General features: G+C 43.5%; 1 protein-coding gene across 3 annotated transcripts in view; it reads right to left on the bottom strand.

The window, feature by feature from the left end:
• Positions 1-248: 248 nt before the first annotated feature.
• Positions 249-25,780, bottom strand: part of HS1BP3 (HCLS1 binding protein 3) — a 78,257-nt gene continuing 52,725 nt past the window's right edge. For 2 of the 3 annotated variants that reach the window (XM_073335913.1, XM_073335912.1), the window contains exons 5-7: positions 22,044-22,201; positions 21,436-21,571; positions 249-2,059 (exon numbers count right to left, since the gene is read on the bottom strand). In XM_073335913.1, the coding sequence (XP_073192014.1) occupies positions 1,828-2,059; positions 21,436-21,571; positions 22,044-22,201 (526 nt within the window). In that variant the 3' untranslated portion in view covers positions 249-1,827. Of the gene's footprint in view, positions 2,060-20,870; positions 20,949-21,435; positions 21,572-22,043; positions 22,202-25,780 lie in introns of all 3 variants that reach the window. The other variant, XM_073335914.1, reaches the window with a different exon arrangement.

Raw genomic sequence — 25,780 nt, 5'->3', positions numbered from 1 at the left:
CAATATTCTGTCTCAACTGAGCATGTCCTCGGAAGGAATTGCATTCCAGGGCTTCTTGGGCTGAGATCACTATAATCTGCAGACGAGGAAAAAAAGTTTGTGGAGGCTAATTAAATATTTTGCTCAGATACTAATGGAAGCCACATAAAAACCATAGACAGAGTTCTATGTTCATCAGTAAGCTTTATCTGAACAGTGCTTCAATATTTTCTTATTTAAACACATATTTTACTGCACTCATATGGCAATAAAAATGGAACATTCATCACAGCTTAGGTAATTAGAACCCAACTTTCTACTCTCATCATCCCTTACTTTAGGATATAATAAAGAACAACAGTATTTACAGGTTAACATGTCATTTTATTATAGTGAATCTTATTTACATGGTTCAGATCTAATATTGATTTTTTTGTTCATTTAAACAAAAATGTACTTAATACATTATCTTTTGGAATAAAGTGAAAATTATTAATAGAGAACATGATAATTATTAAAAATATATTTTTAAAACGCTTTAGAAGCTATGATGTTATGCATTAAAAAGGCAGATCTGGGGTGTGTGACATGGCTTAAATATACTAGCATTTCACGGCTGGAGACCTTGCCTCCAGTCTGATTTAGTTCGCAGGTAAGATGCGTTCAGTGGTCTCAATTGAGGTTACAGACACTTGCCCAAATTATAATTCAGCACATTCAAGAAGAGAGCCCTAGCTCTGGAATAGGAGGGGCAGTGCAGGCTGCTGGTGAGGTGCTGGGTTAATTTCTTACTTTTCACGGGCACTAAAATTTCACCAAAATATACAGATTTTTTTTAAAAAAAATGTCTTATCACCCCAGAGTTGCTCTTGCCTGGCTATAAAAATTAAACAGATACCAAAGGGACCACCATTGAGCATCATTCCACTCCCATGTCTTTATAGGGATGGTCCCAAGCCCTGAAGTTTAGATCAGGAGAAAGATCCAAACTTCCTAAACATTTCAGTGTCTGTGTATCTACAGATGGCTTGAAATACAGCTCCAGTCATTTGCTAACTCTGCGCCATGTCCCTGTGCTGACTATCCGTAGTCAGAAAATCTGTACATAGATTTGCAGTGTCTAGCCTTGTTTCACTATTGCACTAGATCTCCCCTGAGCTGGAATTTGTGTACCTAAACAACCAATGGCCAGACATTGACACTATATGGCTGTATCTATCTGGGGGTAGGGACAACTTTCTCTGGGACAAAATGAGTGCCTGAATAAGGGAAGAACAGTCAGGCAACTTGGGATTTTAATCTCTCTCTGAGATACAATGGAGGCGGATTTTAGTGTATCCACAGAAGCACTGACTGGCTGCATCTCACTAAAATGACAGCAAGGGAGGGCAGGTTACTACAAGGATGGACAAAAGAAAAAGGATCACATTTCCAGTTAATTGAAACATACCGTCTCTTATTCAGCTAATGGAGGGAAGGGGGCCCCACCAGACTGTATTCATGCTTGTAGCCTCGGCTGTTTGCGTGAGCCCTTTCAGTCTAGTAATCAGTTATCCAATAATTTGATATGATTATAGTACACAGAATCTGTAGTGTTGTATATTTTTACACCTCTTAAAAAAAAAGCCTGAAAATATAAGACATTAGACCATAATTACACTGAGTAGAAACACATACTCTTTACCACTTAGAGCTTGTGAAATAATCAGACTTTCTGCTCTCCTAATCATGACAAGTTGGCAAATGTAGCGACAATGAAGAATTTGAGCTAACTCCTGCCTCCCTCACATAAGAGGTCAATGGCACTTGGATAAGGCAGCCTCAGAAGACAGAAAAGAAACAGACTCTTCAAAAGAGACTCATGTCTTGGTTGCTGATAGATTCATTGTCCTGAATGTACTGGAGAATGTCTACCTCGTCCATGGTTTGAATCTTGTCTTCTTTCAGCTTTGCTGGAGGGGCTGGACTAACATTGTTCTTAGTGGTGATTAATGGCTTCTTAAGCAATGCTGGTTTATGTGGCAGCCTGGGTTTTGGCTTGGAACTCTCTCTCCAGAGCCTCTCTAAATCCTCTTCAACCCTAAGGAAAGAAAATAAAAACACAAAAACATACATGACTCCTCATTGGAGCTGACTGGGAATTTTTTGACTAAAAATATTTTTCTTCAGAAAATGCCAATTCACTGAAACTGAAACTTAATGGGAAAGGGTTGATTTCAACATTTCCCATTCTGAAAATTCTGGAAACTTTGAAATTGTCACAGAAACCAGTAAAATGAGACACTAAATGAAAAGTTCCATTTTTTTAAATGTGAAATGACTTTTTATTTAGAAATGCAAGTTAATGTAGAATAAAGAAAAAGTTAAAAAAATTGAAATGGAAATAAAACCCTTTCCGTTGAACCAAACTGAAAATTTTTTTTCCTGTTCACAAAAGTTTGAGATTGATTTTTTGCCTCAATTTGGAATGGGAAAATATTTTTGAAATCTCACCATTTTTCACAGGACAGGTAAACTCTTTCCTGCCCAAGTCTGCTTCTCAGATGAACAAGATGAACTACATATCTAGCCTCTAACGCTGATCTGGATAAAGTTAACCACAGAATGGCTTGTTCACACATGCTCCTGTGAAACAGAAGGCTCTTTTGATCTGTGTGCACTATGCTTTTTTAGGGTAACTTTTCCCAACATTCTAATCAAATAATATTCAAACAACATCAAAACATAGAAGGAAAAATTAAAATAAATTACTGGAATTTATAGTGTCAATGGTATTTGTTCGGCTGGATTGAATGCTGTAGGTATTAGTGTGAGATTTCAGGGTGGGATCAAGCGCTCTACATTGGTCTAACTCTACTGCCGTTGAAGTCAGTGGCAAAACATGGGAGCAGGGTCAGTGCTGAACACTTTGAAAAATCTCATCTTTGATCATTCTGAAAGCTGCAGCTGGAAAGGCCCCTCCCCCCTTGGCAACAGGATGGGGGAAGTTCTGCCACGCACTGGGAGTGCTAGATTGATAGGGTGCACCCCTCTCTGCAGCAAACATGGCTCCCCAGAAGCAATATGCGCAGAGCAAGTGGAGATGGGGATAAGGGAAGGGGCAAAGCCAGAATCTTCTCTTCTGTGGGGATTCTCTGGTCCTCCTGCTAATGCTGTGACACCAGTGGCTAAAATGGGTTTGGCAGAGCAGCTCTGCAGCCACTTTACTGCCTGGGGTGGGCAAAGTTCCTTTTAATTGTGTCCCTTTTCACACTCTATGCTCGTTGGGTGGTGACCCGAGCCTTGGATTTGGTCCTTATCTCAGATTAGTTAGCCGGTATTTTGGCTCCCTGTAATGTCATTTATTCTTTGTTGTTCATATTTTCTCCACCCATGTATCTGTTCCTGTTGCGCTAGCTGATGGCTTTGGGATATACTGGGTGAAATCCTGGCTCCATCGACGTCAATGGTAAAACTCCCACTGACTTCAATAGGGCCAGAATTTCACCCCTAAAATATTTATTTACTGGTGTCCCCTAGCAGAGATTTAATAAGTCTCTCTACTAAGTACAGCAGAGCAATAAAGGAGCCATTTGCAGGTTATTAAACGCAAAGCAACGCTGAGGAGTCCCATAACCATAGAAGCAGTTTATTCTGCTTATGGCTCCAGCACCATGGCCATTATTCCACACAGGCAATAACAAAAGAAGAATCAACAAATCTGGGACGCTTCTCTCATCACATCATCCATCACAGTTACAATTCTATAAATATTTGAATTTTAAAATACCAGGTACTCAAAGAACTCCCTCGTCATTATTACTACTAGCAGAAATAGTATTAGTTTGCCTTTCCTGAAAGATACAACATAGAATTTCTGACTGCACTGCCTAAAGGAGTGGTTTTCAACCTGTTTTCATTTGCAGACCCCTAAAAAATTTCAAATGGAGATGTAGACCCTTTGGAAATATTAGACATAGTCTGCCGACCCCAGTGGTCTGGGGACCACAGGTTGAAAACCACTCGTGTAGAGTGAATCTAGTTGAACTTAACATCATTTGGACCATGCAATGGCTAAGTAGCACCTTGACCTTTCTATTTCACAAGGGTTTTTCAGCCTTTTAAGGTTGTTGGAACTTGGCTCCTTATTTGAAGTCAAACATTTTGACAACCCCTTACGTTTACTATAAAAGTAAAAGTGTATAAATGATAAGCCTATATAATACAACTACATTTGACCTCACAAACTTGGAAGGTGTTGTGAACCATGAAATAATTCTGAAAATTGTATTTTCTCTGCTTTAGATCGTAATAACATTTTCAATGCCTTGCAACCTCCCTGATTGCCTTCCATGTCCCGGTAGGAGTTACAGCTAGAGCAGGGCAAATAAATGATTTTTCTGTACAGTGGCAGTTCCAAAAAAATTGAAAATAAATTTGATTTCGGTTCAATCAAATCTGAAATGTATACAAATTTTGATTAGTCAAAAAAGTGCATTCTGGGTCTCCAGCATCCACTGTGAGCACCCTAACCAACGAGGTAAAGGTTATATGGTGGGGGGAAGAGGGAAGCAGCACCACTTTCACCTCTGGCTGTTTTGTGAATGGCTGAAAATGTTCATGTTCAATTTGTGAATAGTTTCAGGTCGACCAAAACTGCATTTTTGGTCAAATAAACTATTAGTTTGAAAAAATTTTCTCAGCTCTAGCAGTGACCCACCAGTTCAAAAACACCGTATGAAGGTATTGCTCCCCTTTCCACCACGCTCTGTCTGCCTGCCCATCCTTGAGTCAAACACATACATTGTTGTCTGCAGACTGGGGCCTCAGATTGTGAGCTCCAGGTCAGGAACTATATAGATTCATAGCTACTAAGGTCAGAAGGGACCATTATGATCATCTAGTCCGACCTCCTGCACAACGGCAGGCCACAGAATTTCATCCACCCACTCCTGCGAAAAACCTCTCACCTATGTCTGAGCTATTGAAGTCCTCAAATCGTGGTTTAAAGACTTCAAGGAGCAGAGAATCCTCCAGCAAGTGACCCGTGCTCCATGCTACAGAGGAAGGCTGTCTGAAAACCACCTAGCACATTGTGGGCAATACCACAGAACCAACCAACCAACAACTAATATTTATCATGCCCTGGGTTTTACTATCTTCATCTTAGATTATAAAAACGGAAAAAGCTTTATCATGTATGACTTTTTAAAAAATTATCAGCAAATTTCCTGTAAAATTTACACAGGATGTGTCTCCTCTTACCCCATTTCTCAATGTCCACATGTATTTTCTGTAATAATCTGTCTGCTAGCCTCACGGTGAGTCCCATTCCTAGAGGTATCCCTTTGCACAATGACAATTCTCTTTCATTTTTGACTGAATTAAATTCTAAAGCAGGCCACAATTAAATAATACATTTTCTGCATGAATATTCTTAGGCCATAAGGAAAAAGAGGCCCTGTGTTCACACAGTACAATGCAACAAATGAACCAGAAATATACAACCCACAAAGACGTAAAGGACAGAGAAAGACTATGGTACATCAAGGCTTTCCCCAATTATTTTCCCTTAGGCACTGAATTATATTTTCCTGTGTTAAATCAAAACAACACACCTTAATATACTGCGTGTGCAAACAAGAAGGGTTTGAGCTGTCATCCAAATTGACAAAAACAGAGTTGTTCATCTGTAATAATGAGGGTAAAAGTGGGATAAGATATTTAACTAGCTGTGCTGAGTGTTGCTCACATACACAGGATAGAGCTGATTGCTAACTTTAAGGTAGACAAGGACTTGACTTCCAGGAATATCTCAAAGTGATCTTGGGGTTTTCACTATCCTCTGCAGCATGGATCATGTACTAAGACTGGGAAGTGTATCCTCCACTCGACTGTAGGGTGAGCAGATGTCCTTGTTTTCATCAAAAGTTCTAAAGTAAAATTTTCAAAACCATCTAAGTGATTTAGGTGCCTAAATCACATTTTCAAGAGTGACATGCTCAGTTTTTTAAAAGTATTTAGGCATTACCGTGCTTAGCGTCACAATGCCTAACCGATTTAGGAGCCTATGTCTTATTTTCAGAAGTGACAGGCACTTGGGAGCCAAAATCCCATTGATGGTCAATAGGATTTAGGCTTCTAAATCAGCAAAAAGAACAGGAGTACTTGTGGCACCTTAGAGACTAACTTGCAACATTGAGTACAGCAACACCTAAATGCCTTTAAAAATCTGGGCCAGCACTTGGCAGCCTAAGCCTCACTGAAAGGCAATGGGACTTCAGAGTCTAAGTCACTTCAGTGTTTCTGAAAATTTTCCCCTAGTATCCCAGGCAGTTTAGTGAAGCCAGTTTCACCTCAGTTTCACTAGCTCTCGCCAGGTGTCCAGCCAGCTGCCTTTCCCACTCCCTTCTTCTCTCTGGCCTAGCTGTGCCTGTGCTCAAGATGCAAAGTATCGTTTGAATTATTAACATAGCAAATATGCGTAGACATTTGTAGCTGTCCAGCAGCTCAGAAGGGAAATTATTAAGGCGTTCAAAAAACTTTTTTTAAAAAAAATTAGAAATAGTTTCAAATAACAAACATAGGAAGCTTTTGAAAAGAAAATTTGAAAAAGAAGAAATTTGCAACTTTTTCATCTGCACTGAATCAGAGGAACCAAAGATTCACCTTGGTCTCTCTCACTCCTAGCTGATGCCATAAACTGGGATTCCCCGATGTCACATAGATGGCATGGTACTGAAAAGTTAATTAAGCTGGCATCAGCGTTCACCATTGCCATGGTCTAGTCAATACTTAGCTTAATGGAGTTCAGACAGTATGAACGAATGTCCAGATCAGGCAATTGGCTATCAACCTGCAAGTCTCTGCCAATTATGTTTCAAAACCACAGATATTATAATCTGAAGTAAATAACCCTGAATACCAGAGGGGATAGGAGAAGGGTCTGTGACGCTAGGCAAGGTTACTGAGACATGTGCAGTGTGGGTTGGTTTTTTTAAATAAAATCCCTTTCACTTCAACTCAGGGTAGAACAATCACAAAAGTCAGAGATGGAACAGACCTTTTCAGGCATGATCCAGCCAAGCACTTTAGCACCTGCTGAACTTTAAGAACGTGAGTAATCCCAGATGTTAGAGCTAAGAATGAGTTTAAGAGCATCAGGGCCCGAATGCTCAGGGCAGGACTGTTCAATACAGCGCGCCCTCTGGTGCTTTGTCAAATCTAATCTTAAAAATCTCTCACGGGACTGAGCCTCTAGCCTGTCACCCGGAAGACTATTCCCTATGCTAAAAAGCTATGACTGTGAGGAAACATTTCCTGATCCTTGGCCTAATTTCTTTTAATTTTTGTTAATTTCACCTCATCACACCTTAATCCTTTGGATACCCGAAACAATTCCTTCAGATACTTCTAGTCAGTAATCATATCCCCTAGGTTACACAACTGCCCTCCGTCATCCTTCAGTAAAGCTCTACACATAGAGCCAAACTCATCCTTGATGTAATTTCACTGACATCAGAATTGTTCCAGAGATAAATTTTACCCATTAGGGGAATATTCAGAGCTTTCCTCTGCCTTAGTGGCTTAGGTGGGTTTCTGCTGTGCAAGGGGAAGGATGAATAGAGAGGGAGGGGAAGGAGATTCCCTCTATATGACACCTTGCTCCATATAATCTTGCTGCATGGCAGAGCACAGGTGATGGGTAGGGGATGAGGAATGGTTCTGGGTGAGGCTAGACAGCCCACTGAGGTTACTTTTGATAGGAGCCTCTTTGGAGTGGTTGCCCAGGAACTTTGTGCCTGATGTTGATGGTGGGTTTCTCCTCCCTCTCTCATGCACCTGCCAAACACCCAGCCCAGCTACCCAAGCCAGGTACTTGGCTCTGGGTTTTCACCTTAACATCCTCTCCAGAATTTGTCACATCAGCCCTAAATCATGTTTGTATTACAGTCAGTTGAAAATATTGAACTGGAGATCAAACTGCTGCCACATATCCCCAGAACAGATTCCCTGTTCTCTGGTACACTATACAATAAGTAATAATTCTATCCCCTCCGCCCCCACTGCACAAATATTGAGTGAATAAGCAGCCTAGAGTGACAAAGGTCTGGCCATATACAATGCACACAGAGAGATCAGGTATAGATTTCAGGACCTCAAACTAAAATATAAAGGCTCGACTTGGTGCTTTCAGTGTTGTAGCTGGGTTGGTCCCAGGATATGAGAGAGACAAGGTGGGTGAGGTAATACCTTTCATTGGACCAACTTCTGTTGGTGAAACAGACAAGTTGTCGAGCTTCACAGAGTTCCTCTTCAAGTCCTGTAGGTCAAGGGTAACCATATTTTCCCCAAGGGAAAACGGGACACTCCCTGTCTGGCCCAAGCCCTCCCTGAGATCCCCCAGTCCCCACCACACTTGGGCCTGCCTGAGCCCTCCCTGCCTCCCGCCCACATGGGACCAGCCTGAGGTCCCCCTCCCCACCGGTGCCTGGGGCTGGCCCAAGCCACCCCGCTGCCCGCCTGCAACACGCCCCCGTCCGAGTCACCGCACCGCCATCCTGTGACATCCTCCCCACACCTGGTCCAAGCTCACCAGCAATGCCTCCCCCATCCCCCCGCTACCCTTCCTGCATGCACGGCCACATGGCTGGTGGTCCGAGCCCTCCCGCTGCATGTCCGCGCATGGGGCAGCCTGAGGTCTCCCTGCACACAGGATGGGGCAGCCTGCCCGCGCTGCTCTCTGTAGCCCTCCCTCCAGTGCAGGGCTGGTGTTATCACTGCCCCCCACACACACGCTCTTCCGTGCCCCACTAGGGGTTCCATGTGCGTGGGGGGGGGGGTCGGCTGTGAGGTGAAACACTGCTCACAGCCTGCTCCCACTGCCACAGGGCCAGCGGAGCCCCGCCATATGGAGGAGCAGGGATCCTCCCACCATGGGTAAGCAGGGACCCCCTTCTCCGCGGGCTGCCCCAGGCGGGGGCACACCGTGCTCTGGCTTCTCAGCCGTGCAAGGCGGGAGCTGATGACGGTGTGGCGGGAGTGCTGCCCAGGAGGTAAGGGGGGCGGTGGGACAGGAGCAGCAGCAGAAACGGGGAGGGGAGCAGCGGAGTTCAGGATGCTCCCAGGCGCGCTCTCACTGCCCATCCCCGGCACTGCTGCCACTGAGGAGGCAGCAAGGAAGATTCCGGCACCCGCTGGGGAGTGCAAAGAGGGGGGCATGGCTGCTTGCTGCCCCCCACTGCTGGCTGTGCTGCGATCCCCGAAAATAAGGGACAATTTGCCCGTATTTAACTAAAAGTCCAGACACTTGGAAGAAGGCTTAAAAACGGGACGTCTGGTCGCCCTATGTAGGTTGTCCTTTGTAGCTCGAAAGGTTGTCCGTTTCACCAACAGAAGTGGGTCCAATGAAAACTATTACTCACGTTGCTCTCCATTAAGTGTAGCATTTGTCAAGGTCAGACATTTTGTCCCCTCGAGGGCAGGAATACGCATGCCATTGACCAGTAACCTGGTTGGTTATTGTGACTTTCAGAAATTCTGACTCTCATCTGGAGTTGCACTTTAATCTTAGTTAGCTTTTGTCATAGCAGCTAAAATGTTTATCGCACAGTCTTAAAACACCAAACAATATATGGCCTCAGAATGCTGCTTAATAGAAATAATAATTTAAAAAAAAACCAGAACCTGATACCAGAGGACAGTTCAGTTTCAAACGGGTCTGGGAACTGGTAGTCCTAGATTTTGAAAGACATGGGTTAGCTAGAGATCTTTTACAGAGAAATATAGTATATAACGTGCAATCTTTGTCTCACAAGCCACTTTCAGTGCTGTTGTGCAAGTCAGAATGTCTGATGCTTTGTTGCTTGATTGTGAAAGACATGGTTAACAACAACGTAAAATGCCTTAGGCCAAGGTGGAACCAAGGACTTACATTTCTTGGCAAGTAAATGAATTGTTACCATGCATAACTATCACATTTAACTCAGAGCTGGGGGATGGGGGGGGGGGGAATGAAACCTAGCAACAGCATGGAGCTCTTCTCACAGGAAAAAAAAAGAAAACATTTGTTTAAAAGATTATAGGGCACAGATATCCAGCTAATGAATTCTTCTCCCAAAGTCTGACTTCTCTTGGAAAAGGAGCACTGTAGTGTTTGAAATTCTTGTCATAATAACGTGCTTATTCAACTACAGTGCAGATTCTAAGTAGTAATGGAAAATATCATTTTTTTCCTGGAATAAAAAAGTATCTCCTATTAAAAATAAAAGGCTTATAACAAATTCAGCTGTGTGAGGTTAAAGCTGAGATGTGAATTTTGAAAGGGAGAAGGATTTTATGTAGAGAAACAGATAATGCTGTCATCACACTGACCAGTCTGTTTGTTCCTCCACCTGGTGTCTGTCTTGCCTATTTAGACTGCAAGCAGGGCTGGTGCAAGGATGTTTTGCGGCCTAAGCGAAACTTCCACCTTGTACCCCCCCTCTGCCCTGAGGCGCCCCCCCCGCCCTGAAGCACCCCCCCCCCCGCTGCAGCTCCCCTCTGCCCTGAGGTGCCCCCCCTGCGGCAGCTCCCTGCCGCCCCCTCTCCCTTCAGGGAGCTGTGCAGCAACTCCCCTCGGCCTGGGGAGCCATGTGGCAACTCCCCGCTCCAGCTCACCTCTGCTCTGCCTCCTCCCCGAGCACGCCGCCGCTTCTCCTGCCTCCCAGGCTTGCAGCGCCAATCAGCTGTTTGGCACGCAAGCCTGGGAGGGAGAGAAGCAGAGCGGGACGGTGCACTCACAGGAGGAGGCGGAGCAGAGGTGAGCTGGGGCCCTGTGTGCCGCCCCCCAACCCCCACCATTACTTGCTGCAGACGGCCCTCCCCGCGCCCCTCTGCCCCAGTTCACCTCCGGTCCACTTCCTCCCCAGAGCGCGCTTTTGGCCACCCCCAACCACTTGGTGCCCTGGGAGACTGCCTAGTTCACCTAATGGTTGCACCGGCCCTGACTGCAAGCTCTTCAGGGCAGGCAGGGCAGTTCCATTCATTCTCATAAGAACATAAGTACTGGGTCATACTGGGTCAGCCCATCTAGCCCAGTATCCTGTCTTCTGACAGTGGCCAATGCCAGGTGCTTCAGACGGAATGAACAGAACAGGTAAGCATCAGGTGATCCATCCCCTGTCACCAACTCCCCCATCCTGGCTAATAGCCATTGATGGACCTATCCTCCATGAATTTATCTCGTTCTTTTTTAAACCCTGTTATAGTCTTGACCTTCACAACATCCTCTGGCAAAGAGTTCCACAGGCTGACTGCGTGTTGTGTTAAAAAATACTTCTTTTTGTTTGTTTTAAACATGCTGCCTATTAATTTCATTTGCTGACCTCTAGTTCTTGTGTTATGAGAAGAAGTAAATAACACTTCCTTCTTTACTTTCTCCATACCAGTCATGATTTTATAGACCTCTATAATATCCCCCCTTAGTCATCCCTTTTCCAAGCTGAAAGGTCCCCATCTTATTAATCTCTCCTCATATGGCAGCCGTTCCATACCCCTCATCATTTTTGTTGCCCTTTTCTGAACCTTTTCCAATTCCAATAAAACTTTTTTGACATGGGGCGACCACATCTGCACGCAGTATTCAAGATATGGGCGTACCATGGATTTATACAGAGGCAATATATTTTCTGTCTTATTATCTATCCTTTTCTTAATGATTCCCAACATTTTGTTTGCTTTTTTGACTGCTGCTGTACATTGAGTGGATGTTTTCAGAGAACTATCCATAGTGATCTTTTTTGAGGTGGGGCAACCACATCTGCATGCGATATTCAAGATAAGGGTGTACCATGGATTTATATAGAGCAGGGCTGCCAAGCGATTAAAAAAATTAATCACAATTAATTGCACGATTAAAAAATTGTGATTAATTGTGTGATTAATCACATTAAACAATAATGTTATTTTTGGATGTTTTCTACATTTTCAAATATACTGATTTCAATTACAACACAGAATACAAAGTGTACAGTGCTCACTTTACATTTAATTTTTATTACAAATATTTGCACTGTAAAAAACAAAAGAAATAGTATTTTTCAATTCACCTCATACAAGTACTGTAGTTCAATCTCTTTATCATGAAAGTTGAACTTACAAATGTAGAATTATGTACCAAAAATAACTGCACTGAAAAATAAAACAATGTAAAACTTTAGAGACTACAAGTCCACTCAGTCCTACTTCAGCCAATCGCTCAAACAAACTTGGCTACAATTTGCAGGAAATAATGCTGCCTGCTTCTTGTTTACAGTGTCACCTGAAAGTGAGAACAGGCATTTGCATGGCACTGTTCTAGCCGGCATCGCAAGATATTTATGTGCCAGATGCGCTAAAGATTCATATGTCCCTTCATCTTCAACCACCATTCCATCTGACATGCATCCATGCTGATCATGGGTTTTGCTTGATAACAATCCAAAGCAGAGCAGACAGATGTATGTTCATTTTCATCATCTGAGTCAGATGCCACCAGCAGAAGGTTGATTTTCTTTTTTGGTGGTTCGGGTTCTGTAGCTTCCGCATCTGAGTGTTGCTCTTTTAAGACTTCTGAAAGCATGCTCGACACCTTGTCCCTCTCAGATTTTAGAAGGTACTTCAGATTCTTAAACCTTGGGTTGAGCGCTGTAGCTATTTTTAGAAATCTCATACTGGAATCTTCTTTGCATTTTGTCAAATTGGCTGTGAAAGTGTTCTTAAAACGAACATGTGCTGGGTCATCATGAAATATATGGCAGAATGCAGATAAAACAGAGCCGAAGACATACAGTTTTCCCCCAAGTAGTTCAGTCAAAAATTTAATTAACACATTATTTTTTAATGACCATCATCAGCATGGAAACATATCCTCTGGAATGGTGGCTGAAGCATGAAGAAGCATACGAATATTTTGCATATCTGGCACATAAATACCTTGCAACGCCGTTTACAACAGTGTCATGCAAATGCCTGTTCTCACTTTTAGGTGACATTGTAAACAAGAAGCAGGAAGCATTATCTCCTGCAAATTGTAACCAAGTTTGTTTGTCTGAGCAATTTGCTGAAGCAGGACTGAGTGGACTTGTAGGCTCTAAAGTTTTACATTGTTTTGTTTTTGAGAGCAGTTATGTGACAAAAACAAAATCTACATTTGTAAATTGCACTTTCATGATAAAGAGATTGCACTATAGTATTTGTATGATGTGAATTGAAAAATACTATTTCTTTTATCATTTTTACAGTGCAAATACTTGTAATAAAAATAATAATATAAAGTGAGCACTGTACACTTGGTATTGTGTTGAAATAGAAATTAATATATTTGAAAATGCAGAAAAACATCCAAAAATATTTAATAGATTTAAATTGGTATTCTATTGTTTAACAGTACGATTAATTGCGATTAATTTTTTGAGTTAATCATGTGAGTTAACTGCGATTAATTGACAGCCCTAATATAGAGGCAGTATGATATTTTCTGTCATATTATCTATCCCTTTCTTAACGATTCCCAATATTCTGTTAGCCTTTTTGACTGCCGCTGCACATTGAGTGGACGTTTTCAGACAACTATCCACAATGACTCCAAGATCTCTCTGAGTAGTAACAGCTAATTTAGACCCCACCATTTTATATGTATAGTTGGGATTATGTTTCCCAATGTGCATTACTTTGCATTTATCAACAGTGAATTTCATTTGCCATTGCCTCCTATACATTCTGGGGCTACCCAGAGTGTGTTGCCCTGCAGGACCTTGGGGTTATGAGGTTTCAGGCCTCCAGTCCACTTGGAAGCCCCGGAGGGCAGGAAAGAGTGAATGAAGCCACAGTGCCAGAACCCAGGGGGAGGTACCTCATCCAGGTTCCCCCATCACCACCACACACACTTGCTAAGAGTCCAGGAAAGCTGACCTCAGAGGAGGTCTTTTAATAAGAACAACAAATATGCATGGTAGGGAGGAGCCGTGTTGGAGTGGACAGGGGGATTTTGTGGCAAAGCAAAAGCCTTGTGGTATGTGGAAAATTATCTAAATCAGGGGTGGGCAAACTACGGCCCGCAGGCCGTTTTAATCTGGCCCTTTTGCTCCCGCTGTGGAGCGGGGCTTGCCCTGGTCCAGCGCTCCAGCAGGGAAGCAGGGTGGGGGCCTCTCCATGTGGCTCCCGGAAGCTGCGGCATGGCCCCCCTCCGGCGCTCCAGATGAGAAGCAAGGTTGGGGGCCGCTCCACGCAGCTCCTGAAAGCAGCAGCACAGCCTCACTCCGTCTCCTACACGTAGGAGCAGCCAGGAGGCTCCGCTCTGCACGCTGCCCCCACCCCAAGCACCACTCCCGCAACTCCCATTTGCCAGGAACTTCGGCCAATGGGAGCTGCAGGGGTGGCGCCTGCGGACGGGACAGCGCGCAGAGCCGCCTGGCTGCGGCTCCACATAGGAGCCGGAGGAGGGACATGGCCGCTGCTTCTAGGAGCTGCTTGAAGTAAGCGCCGCCTGGAGCTTGCACCTCTTAGCCTCTCCCCGTGCCCCAACCCCCTGCCCCAGCTATGATCCCCCTCCCACCCTCCAAACCCTCAATCCCAGCCCAGAGCACCATCCTACACCCCAAACTCCTCATCCCCAGCCCCACCCCAGAGCCTGCACCCCAGCCGGAGCCTTAACCCCCTCCCGACACCCCACTCCCCCACCCCAGCCCGGAGCCCCCTCTTGCACCCTGAACTCCTCATTTCTGGCCCCGCCCCAAAGCCTGCACCCCCAACCAGAGCCCTCACCCCCTCTCGCACCCCAACCCCAATTTTGTGAGCATTCATGGCACGCCATACAATTTCTATTCCCAGATGGGGCCCTCGGGTCAAAAAGTTTGCCCACCCCTGATCTAAATGGAGATAATCTGATTAGAGCCTTTTAAAGTTCCCCCGCTGCTAATATAAAGTGTTTTCTTTGTTCATAATAAGTCTTTCTTTGTTCATAATAATTTTTCGTATTTCATTTTTAACGCTTTCAGAGAGAATGTGGAGTCTTCACAGTTTGTGCTGTTGGAAGGAGAGATTATAAATGCTCCTTTATGTTGTGACATAAACAGCCCACACTTATTTTACCATTCGTCATCTGTAATGGAGTTCTTTCACTCTGAGAGTGTTTTCTAAACCTTTCCTCATTTTTTTTGCTCTCCTCTGGACTCTCTCCAATTAGTCCATATTTTTCCTAAAGTCTGGTGCCTAAAATTGGAAACAGGACTCCAGCTGAGATCTCACCAGTACTGAGTTGAGTGGAACAATTAGCTCCCATGTTTTACATACGATACTCCTGTTAATACTTCACAGAATGATATTAGCCTTTTTTTCATAACTGCATCACGTCGCTGAATCATATTCAACTGGTGATCCACTATAACCCCCAGTTCCATTTTAGCAGTACTACCACCTAGCCAGTTATTCCCCATTTTGTAGTTGGGCATTTGATTTTTTCCTTCCTTAGTGAAGTACTTGGCACTTGTCTTTATTGAATTTCATCTTGTTGAATTCAGACCAATTTGCCAATATATCAAGAACCCCCTTTTGAGTTCTAATCCTGTCCTCTAAAGAGCTAGCACCTCTCCCAGCTTGGTGTCATCTGCAAATTTCACAAGCATGCTCTCCACTTCATTATCCAAGTCATTAATGAAAATGTTGAGTACCAAACCAAGGACTGACTCCAATATGCCCCCTCCCCCCAGTCTGACAGCTAACCATTGATAACTACTCAGAGTATGGTTTTCCAGTTGTGTACCTACTTTACAGTAATTTAATCTAGACCACATTTCCCTAGTTTGCTTATTAGAATGTCACGTGGGACTGTATCAAAAGCCTTACTAAAATCAAGATACATCACGTCTACTGCTTACCCCATCCAGTAGACCAGTAAGCCTGTCAAAGAAGGAAATTAGTTTGATTTGGCTTGACTTGTTCTTGACAAATAGCTATTAGCAAACTGGCTATTCCTTATCATCCTATTATCCTCTAGATGCTTACAAACTGATTGGTTCATAATTTGTTCCAGTATCTTTCCAGGTATCAAAGTTAAGATGACTGGTCTATAAGTCCCCAGGCCCTCTATGTTCCCCTTTTTAAAGATAAGTACTATGTTTGCCCTTCTCCAGTTCTCTGGGACCTCAGGTGTCCTCCATAAGGGTCACCTCACATATCCTCCACAGGGGTGACTTCTAGTGCTTTTTCAGAATCCACCGAGTACCTTCTTACTACAAGGTCCCCTACAGAAGGCTGAAGGGCTGCCTCCTTCTCCGCTGCCCCACATCTCTGGCCCACTGACGGATCGGTTGTTGCTCCTACCTCAACCCCAGGTGGCTAGAAAGAGGTCTCTGCTCCACTTTCAGAGGGGAGCAGGACTGTAAGTATGTCAGGGCTGAGGCTGACTTTATTTTTGTGTCCTGAAACCACAGAGGCATTGCCCCTGTTAAACAAATAACAAGAATAAGTGAGGGATGGAGAGCATGGGAGACAGGAACATCACAGGTCACTATGGGGGAGGGACCCATGGAACAATCAAGTCCATGATTTTATCAACATTTGCCGAAAATCAGTCATGATTTTTTTGCAAACATTTCTATGGCAAACCACTAGCCCTGCTCAGGAGCGAGGACAAGATATTGACACATATCACCAGCCCCTGCATGAGGCATGGAGACACACTGTACAGCTAGTTGAAGACTTTTCAACAAAAAAAGGCATTTTTTGACCAGTGCCAGCGAATTGCTGAGCTGCCTGGGACACAGCATTAGGTGGGTGGGAAGTTAACTTACAGCAGTAATTTAAATATCTTGGGGGAGCCCTTCAAACACTGGCCTCACTCTGCTCCCACTAAAGTCAACAGGGATGTTACTAATGACTTCATTTAGAACAAAGATAGGCCAACGGTGAGCGCTTTGAAAATCCTACCCTGTGTCTTTCCCTCGTCCAGTGCCTGGGATGACTTCACTATTAATGGACTATGTACAAGGGACAAAAAGCACACGTAGTGCAGTCATTCAAGCTAGGGAGGTGGTAGAATCTCCTTCCTTAGAGGTTTTTAAGGTCAGGCTTGATAAAGCCCTGGCTGGGATGATTTAACTGGGAATTGGTCCGGCTTCGAGCAGGGGGTTGGACTAGATGACCTTCTGGGGTCCCTTCCAACCCTGATATTCTATGATTCTATGATTCTAAGCGCTCATGTTCAAAAGAGATGACAGACCTTAAGGTATGTCAACACTGCAATAAAAGACCCACAGCACAGCCTGAGCCCAAATGTCTACACTACAATTTTATAGCCCTGCAGCCCGAGGCCTGCAAGTCCGAGTCAGCTGACCCAAGCTCTGAGACTCGGTACTGTGGGTTTTTTATAACCGTGCAGACATACCCTAAGAGACCCTGGCCATGTTCTGCTGCAGTGAAAACTGGCAGTTGAGAGGCTCTCTCCTGTTGGTACACTGAGAGGACCATTTACAGTCAGTCAACCAAACACCATCAAAGAGATACAGGAAAAACAACGAATAGAGTTTAGGTGGATTCAGAATGGTCAAATGGACGCCCCTCTCCCACATTAAATATCCTGACAAAATTTTCAAGAGAAACAAAAAGAAAAAACCACTAGCAGCAGATCCCACAAATCTCTACACTTGCAGAGAATGTCTAATCAACATCTGAACCATCTACAGCCACTTGCTTATATGCAAACCAAACTTGCAGGTGACACTCTCCAACTGCCAGTGGTGGCTAGATTCAGCTTTCAACTTACATGACCCAAAGGGAGAGAGAAAAACATACACAAGTGCAGCCCCCAAACTGTGACCCATGGTAGTATAGGAGGCCACATGGTGCAGTCTCCTCCCCCTCCTTTCCAGCTCCTTCTACAGACCTCTGGGTTCTTCAATGTATGGGAGATGTAGGGGCCTGCGAAAGTGGGTGGAAAGGAGGAGGAGGTGCCAATCTATCTACTTTTACTAGGAGCTACTGCTACACAGGAGGAGAAAGCAGCAGCTGCTCTCTGTGACCAAAGCCCCCAGTGGGACGGGAGTTATTAATCTTTTTAAATCATAATCATTTTCCATATTAACAATAATCTGACTATGACACACAATCCTTGTGGGAAAGTATCTGCAGGGAGTAGGAACCTCAAAGGGGGTTTCCCAATGGAGTCCATTTAGTTACATACATATACTGAGGGCATTGGGTTTACTTGCTTAATGTAATAAAGTACAAAACAAGGGATCTGCTGTTCTCTTGATTTATGGAAAAGTTATGTGGATAAATCCCTTGGTGTTCACAAGAGAACAGACCCCAAGCTTCACAACAAGTCAATGTAGGGCTAAAATCTAATCTCAGATAAGTGGGCATGTACTGGCATGGTCTTGAGTACACCACCACTGGGCATACATGTGTGAGCCGTCCTCCACATAGTCTGTTAGTGGTTACTACAAGAGGGGGGAAATCAGGACATTTTGTTTGTATTCACAGTTTTAGAATACAGTCATTCTTCACTGATGCTTGTGCTTAGTACAGTATATCCTTTAATCATACTATCCTACACTAAATGTATCTGTCTGGTCTAAGGCAAGCTATTTGCAAGGATCTTGACTTCAGGACCTCACTTAGGTTATGGTACTGACTTGATTTCAGGCTTCCTTTGCTCCATTTTTCATTTCAAGGGGCACTCGTAGATGGTTTTAGGCCTTGCGTTTGCGCTCTCTAAAATGGGTTTTCAAAATAGCTTCAAGTATATATAATATGATGAGACAACTATGCCTTTTTCAAAGGTGACCTGCAGATCAATATTAAGTGTATGTTGTGTGCTGCATGCACTAAACAACAAGGGCAAAAGAGCTGTTCACCTCATGTGGTTTTTAACCTCTCCTCCCCTTTCCTTCTCCACTGTACTTCCCACTATTTCATATCCCACCCCGTGGAGTTTCTTTTTCCAAAGTGATGCTCCGGGTTGTGATGTCACAGAGACTCCCTTATTCCCACTGGGGAACAAAGATTTGGTAGAAGACTCAGGAAAGTCCTTTTAAAAAATATTTTATATCCCACAAGGATTTGGAGAGATATATATTAAGATCCCTGTCTGACCTCCTCTGTCCCTACCCCAATATGCCAGCTCCAGCAAGGTTTGCAGTAGCTGGGATGCAATGCTTGTTGATGTATCTGGAGGGGCTGATTGGAATTCTGGAACTAATGGGGTGGGATGGGGAGTAAGTTCAAGGCCACTTGTGCACTGAGTGGTCTCTGGACTCTGTTTAAATAATTCAGTATTTCACCCTTCATTAGATCCTTACACAGATATCAGTTTCTTGAACTCTAACACAAACTTTGTCAAAAAATAAATCCTGCTGCAGTTTTGGGCACCGAACTTGAGACAACTTGGGGCTGGATTTTCAGAAGTGCCATGAGGTGCAGTGGAATGCAATGGGAGCTGAAGATAATCTGTGCTTCCAGAATCAGGCCACAAGTGTCACTAGTTCGGCATCAAAAATTGAGGTACCCAGAATCAGCGACTACTTGTGAAAGTTAAGCTACAAAGGCTTCTGGCTTCACAGATAAATTCTCTTTGGGGCGAAAAGAAGAACTCCACTAGGTTAAGACAGCAGGATCTCATTTGTCACCTCACATCGTCCCTGTTCTATTTTGCTTCCCATCAGGTCCATAATCAGACTCCAACATTTCTATGTTTTTCAGGTTCTCTGCTAATTTCCATCCTTCATTATTTCTCTTCTTCCAATAGCTCTTCCTTATTCCTGCTATTTCTCTCCGTTCAGTTTACCTGCTCTGCGCTATATCCATAGGGCACTATCTTTCTACATCCCTACCAGGAATAAGATTTGTCTCTAGATCAAGAGCGATTCCCATGCCATTTTCCAGTTGGGTCACACACTTGATTTTCTGCTGGGCTACACCTACTCATTTACAACTGAATGTTGGCACTGCCAGCTGCTGAAGGCATTGATGCTGGCACCGTGACAACTCAGGGGGAAAAAACAGTCATAACTTAAAGAATTAGTATCTTCTCCCTCTTCTGTCATTATCACCAGCTCTGGCAATTGATCAACTGTCACTATCTTCTTCAACACCAAATCTATATAAGGGCATAATCTGCCAGTCGAAGAGCGGGCTTCAGGGTCCTCTTTCACTGTGACTGAGCAGGGAAGACTGCGTAATTTGAAATGCAATAATATGACAAATGGTCAGGCTCTTTCCACTGCTTTCATGGCTAATGGAGGAATTGCACTAAATAAGGCACTTTTGTTCTAGTCATATCACCAATTTAGGTCAAGCGTTTTATGCCTAGATTAACAGCACAGAATAAAGCAGACATGAAAAGCTGAGAATGTGTGTGTTCACTCCCAACGTGCCACCTCAGTAAATCAAGTTATGTCTTGCCACATCATGTCTTGTAAATATCAGATGTGCCCCCAAAGTGTAAGAGGAGATGGCATATAACCTAACTTAACTGCTGCATAAATTAAGCCAGGTATTTCTGCTGTGATATGTTAGTACTAAGGCATTTTGTATAAACAATGGAGGCTGCAAAACTACCAGCTCCAAGGGATTAAGAACACACATCAGAATTTTTTCATCTCTACTCAGGACTGGTTACTAAAGTAGGATACTAAAAAGCTGGTTAGTAACTAATAACATGAGCGAAAAGGTGGTTCCGCAGCTAGGGGGCCAGAGTGGGACTCAGGAGACCCACATTCGACTCCTTGTACTCCCACACACTTCCCATGGGACCTTATTTTTTCTGAGCCTTAATTCCCGATTTATAATGAGGGAATGATCGGAGCAGCAAAACTACCTCAACAGGAGTACTGTGAGGATAAATACATTGAGAGGCACTCAGATATTCTGGTAACTGGGGCCATATTAAGTACCTTAGATAAAAGGAGGGCATGTTCATGAATGCTTCCTTCTACCTCAGAGCCTCCTGATAATCCAGATCTTGCATAGTTCTGATTAAAATATAAATGAACGTTATAAGAGACACTGTTTAAATAACGAGGAAGCCCAGTCTAGTGGCTTGAGCACAGTGTCTGAGCCATGAGCACCTAAATTCTAATCTCAGTTCTGAAACAAAGTTCATCTTTACCCTTGGACAAGCCACTCCTCTGCCTTCATTTCCACATTTGGAAAATGGAGAGCTAACCTACCCATCTACCCTCCTGGGGATTATTTGTAAAGCACCTTGAGAAAGTAAAGGTGCTACTGTTTGTCAGTGCCCATTATTCTTAAGCTTTAATAAAGATGATGTGTGTTTGATTTTCAAGCTTTTAAACAAATGTCTGCGCTTGTCTTGGTTAGTATGAATGTCAATCCACTTTCAGCACAGAATGTTTTTTAAGCTTTGCCCTGGAGTTTGTGGCATTGGGATCTAAATTGCTTCCTGCTCAAGAATGCCAAGTGGATATCATTACTACAGGAACCGTTTTAGATGAATACCTCAATAGCTCCTCTGTGTCCTCTTTGAGGCTGGTGCTCAGCACATAGTCCTTGTTCTCACAGGCCGTTGGCAGCAGCAGTGAATCACCTAGTTTAACAGTCCCACCGAGGTCTGGGTCTTCAAATAATTTCAGGTCTAAAGATTGAATCATCAGAAAGCTTTAGTCAAGCTTCAACTACATCACCACCATGACTGTTAGCAGGGGAATCAAGTTGTGTGGCTGAAAGGAAACATCCTATAGAAAATTTATTTTTATAAAAAGTCTTCCATAGCCAAAGTAAAAATTCACAAAGCGCTAGGAAATACATTCTTGATACACTGCACTAGCAGGAGCTACTGGCTCTACTCACCCATCAACATAAGCTAGACAACAACTACAGATCCATAACAACTGACAATCCAAAGTCCAACAGTGTATGCCTGTTGCAACTGCAAGCCACGTTTATTTCCACTTCTAGCTAATTTACAGCTGAAGGTCTGGCCCAACATTCTTACATCGAAACCCAAGTTTCATGCACTGCACCATTCCATTTTAAATACAAGAGCCTTATAGAAGCTTTGGGGACCACAACCTAACTGTACATAATGGAAAATGGAACATATTTACTCTCTTTGGCTGACAAGTTCTTCTTGGAACTGGAAGATGAAAAATCTTTTACTGGGCCAAATAGTCCTTCCTCAGGATCTACTTCCTCATCAAAAATGGTTAACTTGGGTTTGTCTTCCTTGGCTGCAGGAGGTGCAGGCTTCTTAGGTTTTTTAGATCTAAAAGTACAAGAAACAAGAAAGAAATTCAGCTGATATTTCTTACATTACAAGAACTATCAAGGAATTCAGCCAGAAATGGAAGCAAGATGTATATTAAAAATTACAACATGATCACATTTGATTGTAATTTTCTCCTCCTTTTCAGGACTTTTCATTTGTCTGGGAATAGCAATGGTAGACTCCTGAATACATTTCAGCACCACTGAAATACAAGTGAGGGGAAGGGAATGGCTTGATATCCAAAGAATGGCCTGGACCCATTTGGCCACGTTGCAGACACTGGTTAAATCTGTGTGATGTTTTAGAAGAAAAACCCTGTGAGCCTCCCCAGTCAGTGGCTACTACTTTTAGTCCTGTGTACCTCACTGGTGAAGAGAAGGTAGCAGATACTTTAACACTGCAAACTCACCCCCACCAGTGGGCATACGACACTGGGGGCCTTGTCCAGGATCTGCACCACCTTTGGCTGAGGGAGAGGCAGGGCCATGAGCCCACATCCCTTTAGTCTCTGTAGCAATCCCACTCAAACATAAGGAGGACTTGTGGCACCTTAGAGACTAACAAATTTATTTGAGCATAGTCTTTTTGCAGATATAGACTAACACGGCTGCTACTCGGAAATCACGCAAACATGTAGCAGCATCCACGGCAGAGCGAGAAGCACAACAGTGACCTGCTCAGAACCTACTGACCCACTCAGAAGATCAGCAGCCATGTTCTGTATTAGCTGAAGCTTTAAGGCGGCCTTCACAGTTAGGTACCACACATTACAGCAATGCAGCCTGAGGTAAGAAAGGGGAAAATTCAAGAGAGAAGTCGGCATGTGGGGAGCCAGAGAAAAACGGAAGGCTAAGAGGAAATCTTTGGATGAGAGAATTTAATTCAAAACAAGGGGAAATGCCTATTCATTAGGGCATCAAATCATTTGCACAGAATGTCCTGATATTTGGACCCACAAGCATAACAGTCATGTCCTCGCAAGGTACCAGTGCACCCCCAAAAGGCACCTTTTGCACTAAAAGATCTGCTCTTCTTCTTTACCCAGTATAAGGTCAGGTTTCAGTCTACAGTAAAACTAATTAGCAGCATTTAAAATGCTATTGCCATCAAAAAAACAAGGCAATAATGTTGAAGAGATTACAAGTGCATTCCAGTCACATTAAACAGGCCAGTAAAATACTCACCAGATTGCGGCCACACACAGAGGGTAAGCGGAGTCTGGCTACTTTTCATAAGAGTTTATCATCAACAAAACATAAGCCCTGGTGAATAGCATGTTCCTGTTGTTGCTTCATCTCTTAGCAACAGCAAAAGATGCACTTTAAATGACTACACAAGATCGATAAGTAATGCTTAACCACTGAATGTTTTGGAAATGTACCATACTGACGGGAAATGACAAGGAAGCAATTGCTAAACAGCTTGCTAAACAATTTCAAATGGCAACAAATTCAGTTTGTGTTTTGGTGCTCAGATGCTACAGAGGTACAGTGGTTCAGGAGTGGGGGTGGGGGGGTTCCTGTGGTTAGGGTGTTAGCTAAAGACCTAGACTCAATACCCTGCTCAGCCTCAAACTTCCTGTGTGACCAAGGGCAAGACACTTAATCTCTCTGTGCGTCAGTTCCCCATCTGCAAAATGGAGATAATAGCACTTTCCTACCTCACAGTGGTGTTGAGGATAAATACATTAAAGACTGAGGTGCTCAGATACTACAGAGCTGGGGGCTATATAGGTACCTAAGATAGATGGACAGATCTGTTAACTTCTCTTTCCCAACTTACAAAGAGCCCATTTTTCTCCAAATACACAAGCCTTTTAATGGCATGGCCACCTAGGACATAGGTGAGTAGATAGTGGAGTTCATGTGTAAATTTCTTTCCAGTCACCTCTCTGCCTGATCCAAGGTGATCGTATGTATAGTAAAAGGTGCATAGTTCTGCAGCATAGTTTCCGTAATCCTTTCTTTCATGCCCTTCAGCCTCAGTTTTTCCCTTTATTTGACTAGATGCAACCATTCATCCATCCACTGGAGAGAGGTACGTTTTAAATTCGAACATTAAAACACGCCGAGGCAGATTTCTGGAGGTAGCTCTTCTCCATCCTGCAATTGCTTACAACACGACACAAAAGAAAAATATACCTTAAATCTCCATGTAAGTGATCTTCAAATATTGCAGCAGGAGTGAAGATGAAAAATCAGGCGCATTGCTACAGAGAGAAATGTACTTAGCCAATTGAATGTTATGTTTTCTTTTTGCTATTATTGCGCATTTCTGCTGGGATTTTCCTTTTTTAAAAGTAGATTTTAGTGCTCAGTTATTAAGTACTGGCTTAACAGCTGTGGAGAGTGAAGATCTTTGTAGCCTCAAAACAGGGTACTGCACAGTGCTTCCAAGCACTGCCCCATCAATCAATGTGTCTTACTTCTGATATGGAGAGAGCACCTCCAGGGGATAAGAGAATCATTAGGAAGCTTCCAGAAAATGATTATTTCCTCCTGGACAAATTAGATGGTACACACCTTTTCTGGGCCAGATCCTCAGCTGGTATAAATCAGCACAGCTCCATTCACTCTGTATTTGTGCCAAAGCTGTCACTGGCATGGGAGGAATAGTTTATTGTCAAGGTTTTTTTTAAAAAAACCTTGACTCGGAAGCTGGTGAAAGCAACTCCTGCAAGGCGTCAAGTCCACTAACATCAGTGGAAGTGGAGAGCTGTTTGAGCTCCCTCAGATAACGTCAATGGAAGTTGATAGGTTTTAGCACCTTACAACCTCTGAACATGCAGTCTGGAATTCTCAAAAGAACCTAAGGGAGTTAGATGCCAAAATATCATTGGGAATTGGGCACGTAACTCCCTTAAGCTCCTTAGGAAATCCCAGCTGTAACATTCCAAGGTTGAGATTCCGAACCCCTTACCTCCAATGGAAAGCAGGTACTCGCGCAAGCTGTCCCTTTGAAAGTCAGAAGATGAGGAAGGGCTTCATGATCTGGCTCTGAGATTATTGGCATTTAAGAGCATTGTAGTGGTGGGAAATGGCAGGGGAAGGAAGTAGAGCCAGAATAACACTGTCACAGTGAATAGTGTATTAAAGAAAATGAACTGAACTGCAAAGGCTTGCTGACAATCCTCTGTTTAGTCTAGCAATCAAAACTATCCCAGTTACCCTTGGTCATTTTTAGTCTTGCCAGGATACATCACTGGACAGTTGCATGGCCCATGACTGAGAGCACAGAAAGTGACTTGCCATGTTTTCTAAACATTACCAGGCTGAACAAGAAAAGGTCATTTCTTTGTGATGGATCTGCTTCACCTTACTGCCCTTCTAAGGACACCAGCACTGTGCTGCCAAGTGATTCATGTTTACCAGCAACATGGCTTTCTTGAGACCAGAATCTAAGCCAAAAAAAATCCCCACAGTTCTGTATTTAGCTGACCGGTTCCATGCCACACACTGTAGTAACAATAAGATTATTTTGAGGGGGGAAACATGAGTGTATAAATGTTGCACTGCTACAAATCCAGGGCTCAGTCTTATAAGAGTGCCAAACAAGGAGTTGCCAATAAGGTGGCTC

This window comes from Lepidochelys kempii, chromosome 3 (assembly GCF_965140265.1).
Source record: "Lepidochelys kempii isolate rLepKem1 chromosome 3, rLepKem1.hap2, whole genome shotgun sequence".
Classification (NCBI taxonomy): Eukaryota; Metazoa; Chordata; order Testudines; family Cheloniidae; genus Lepidochelys; species Lepidochelys kempii.
Note: the sequence above shows the minus strand (reverse complement) of the source record. Positions and strands in the feature narration are given on the sequence as shown.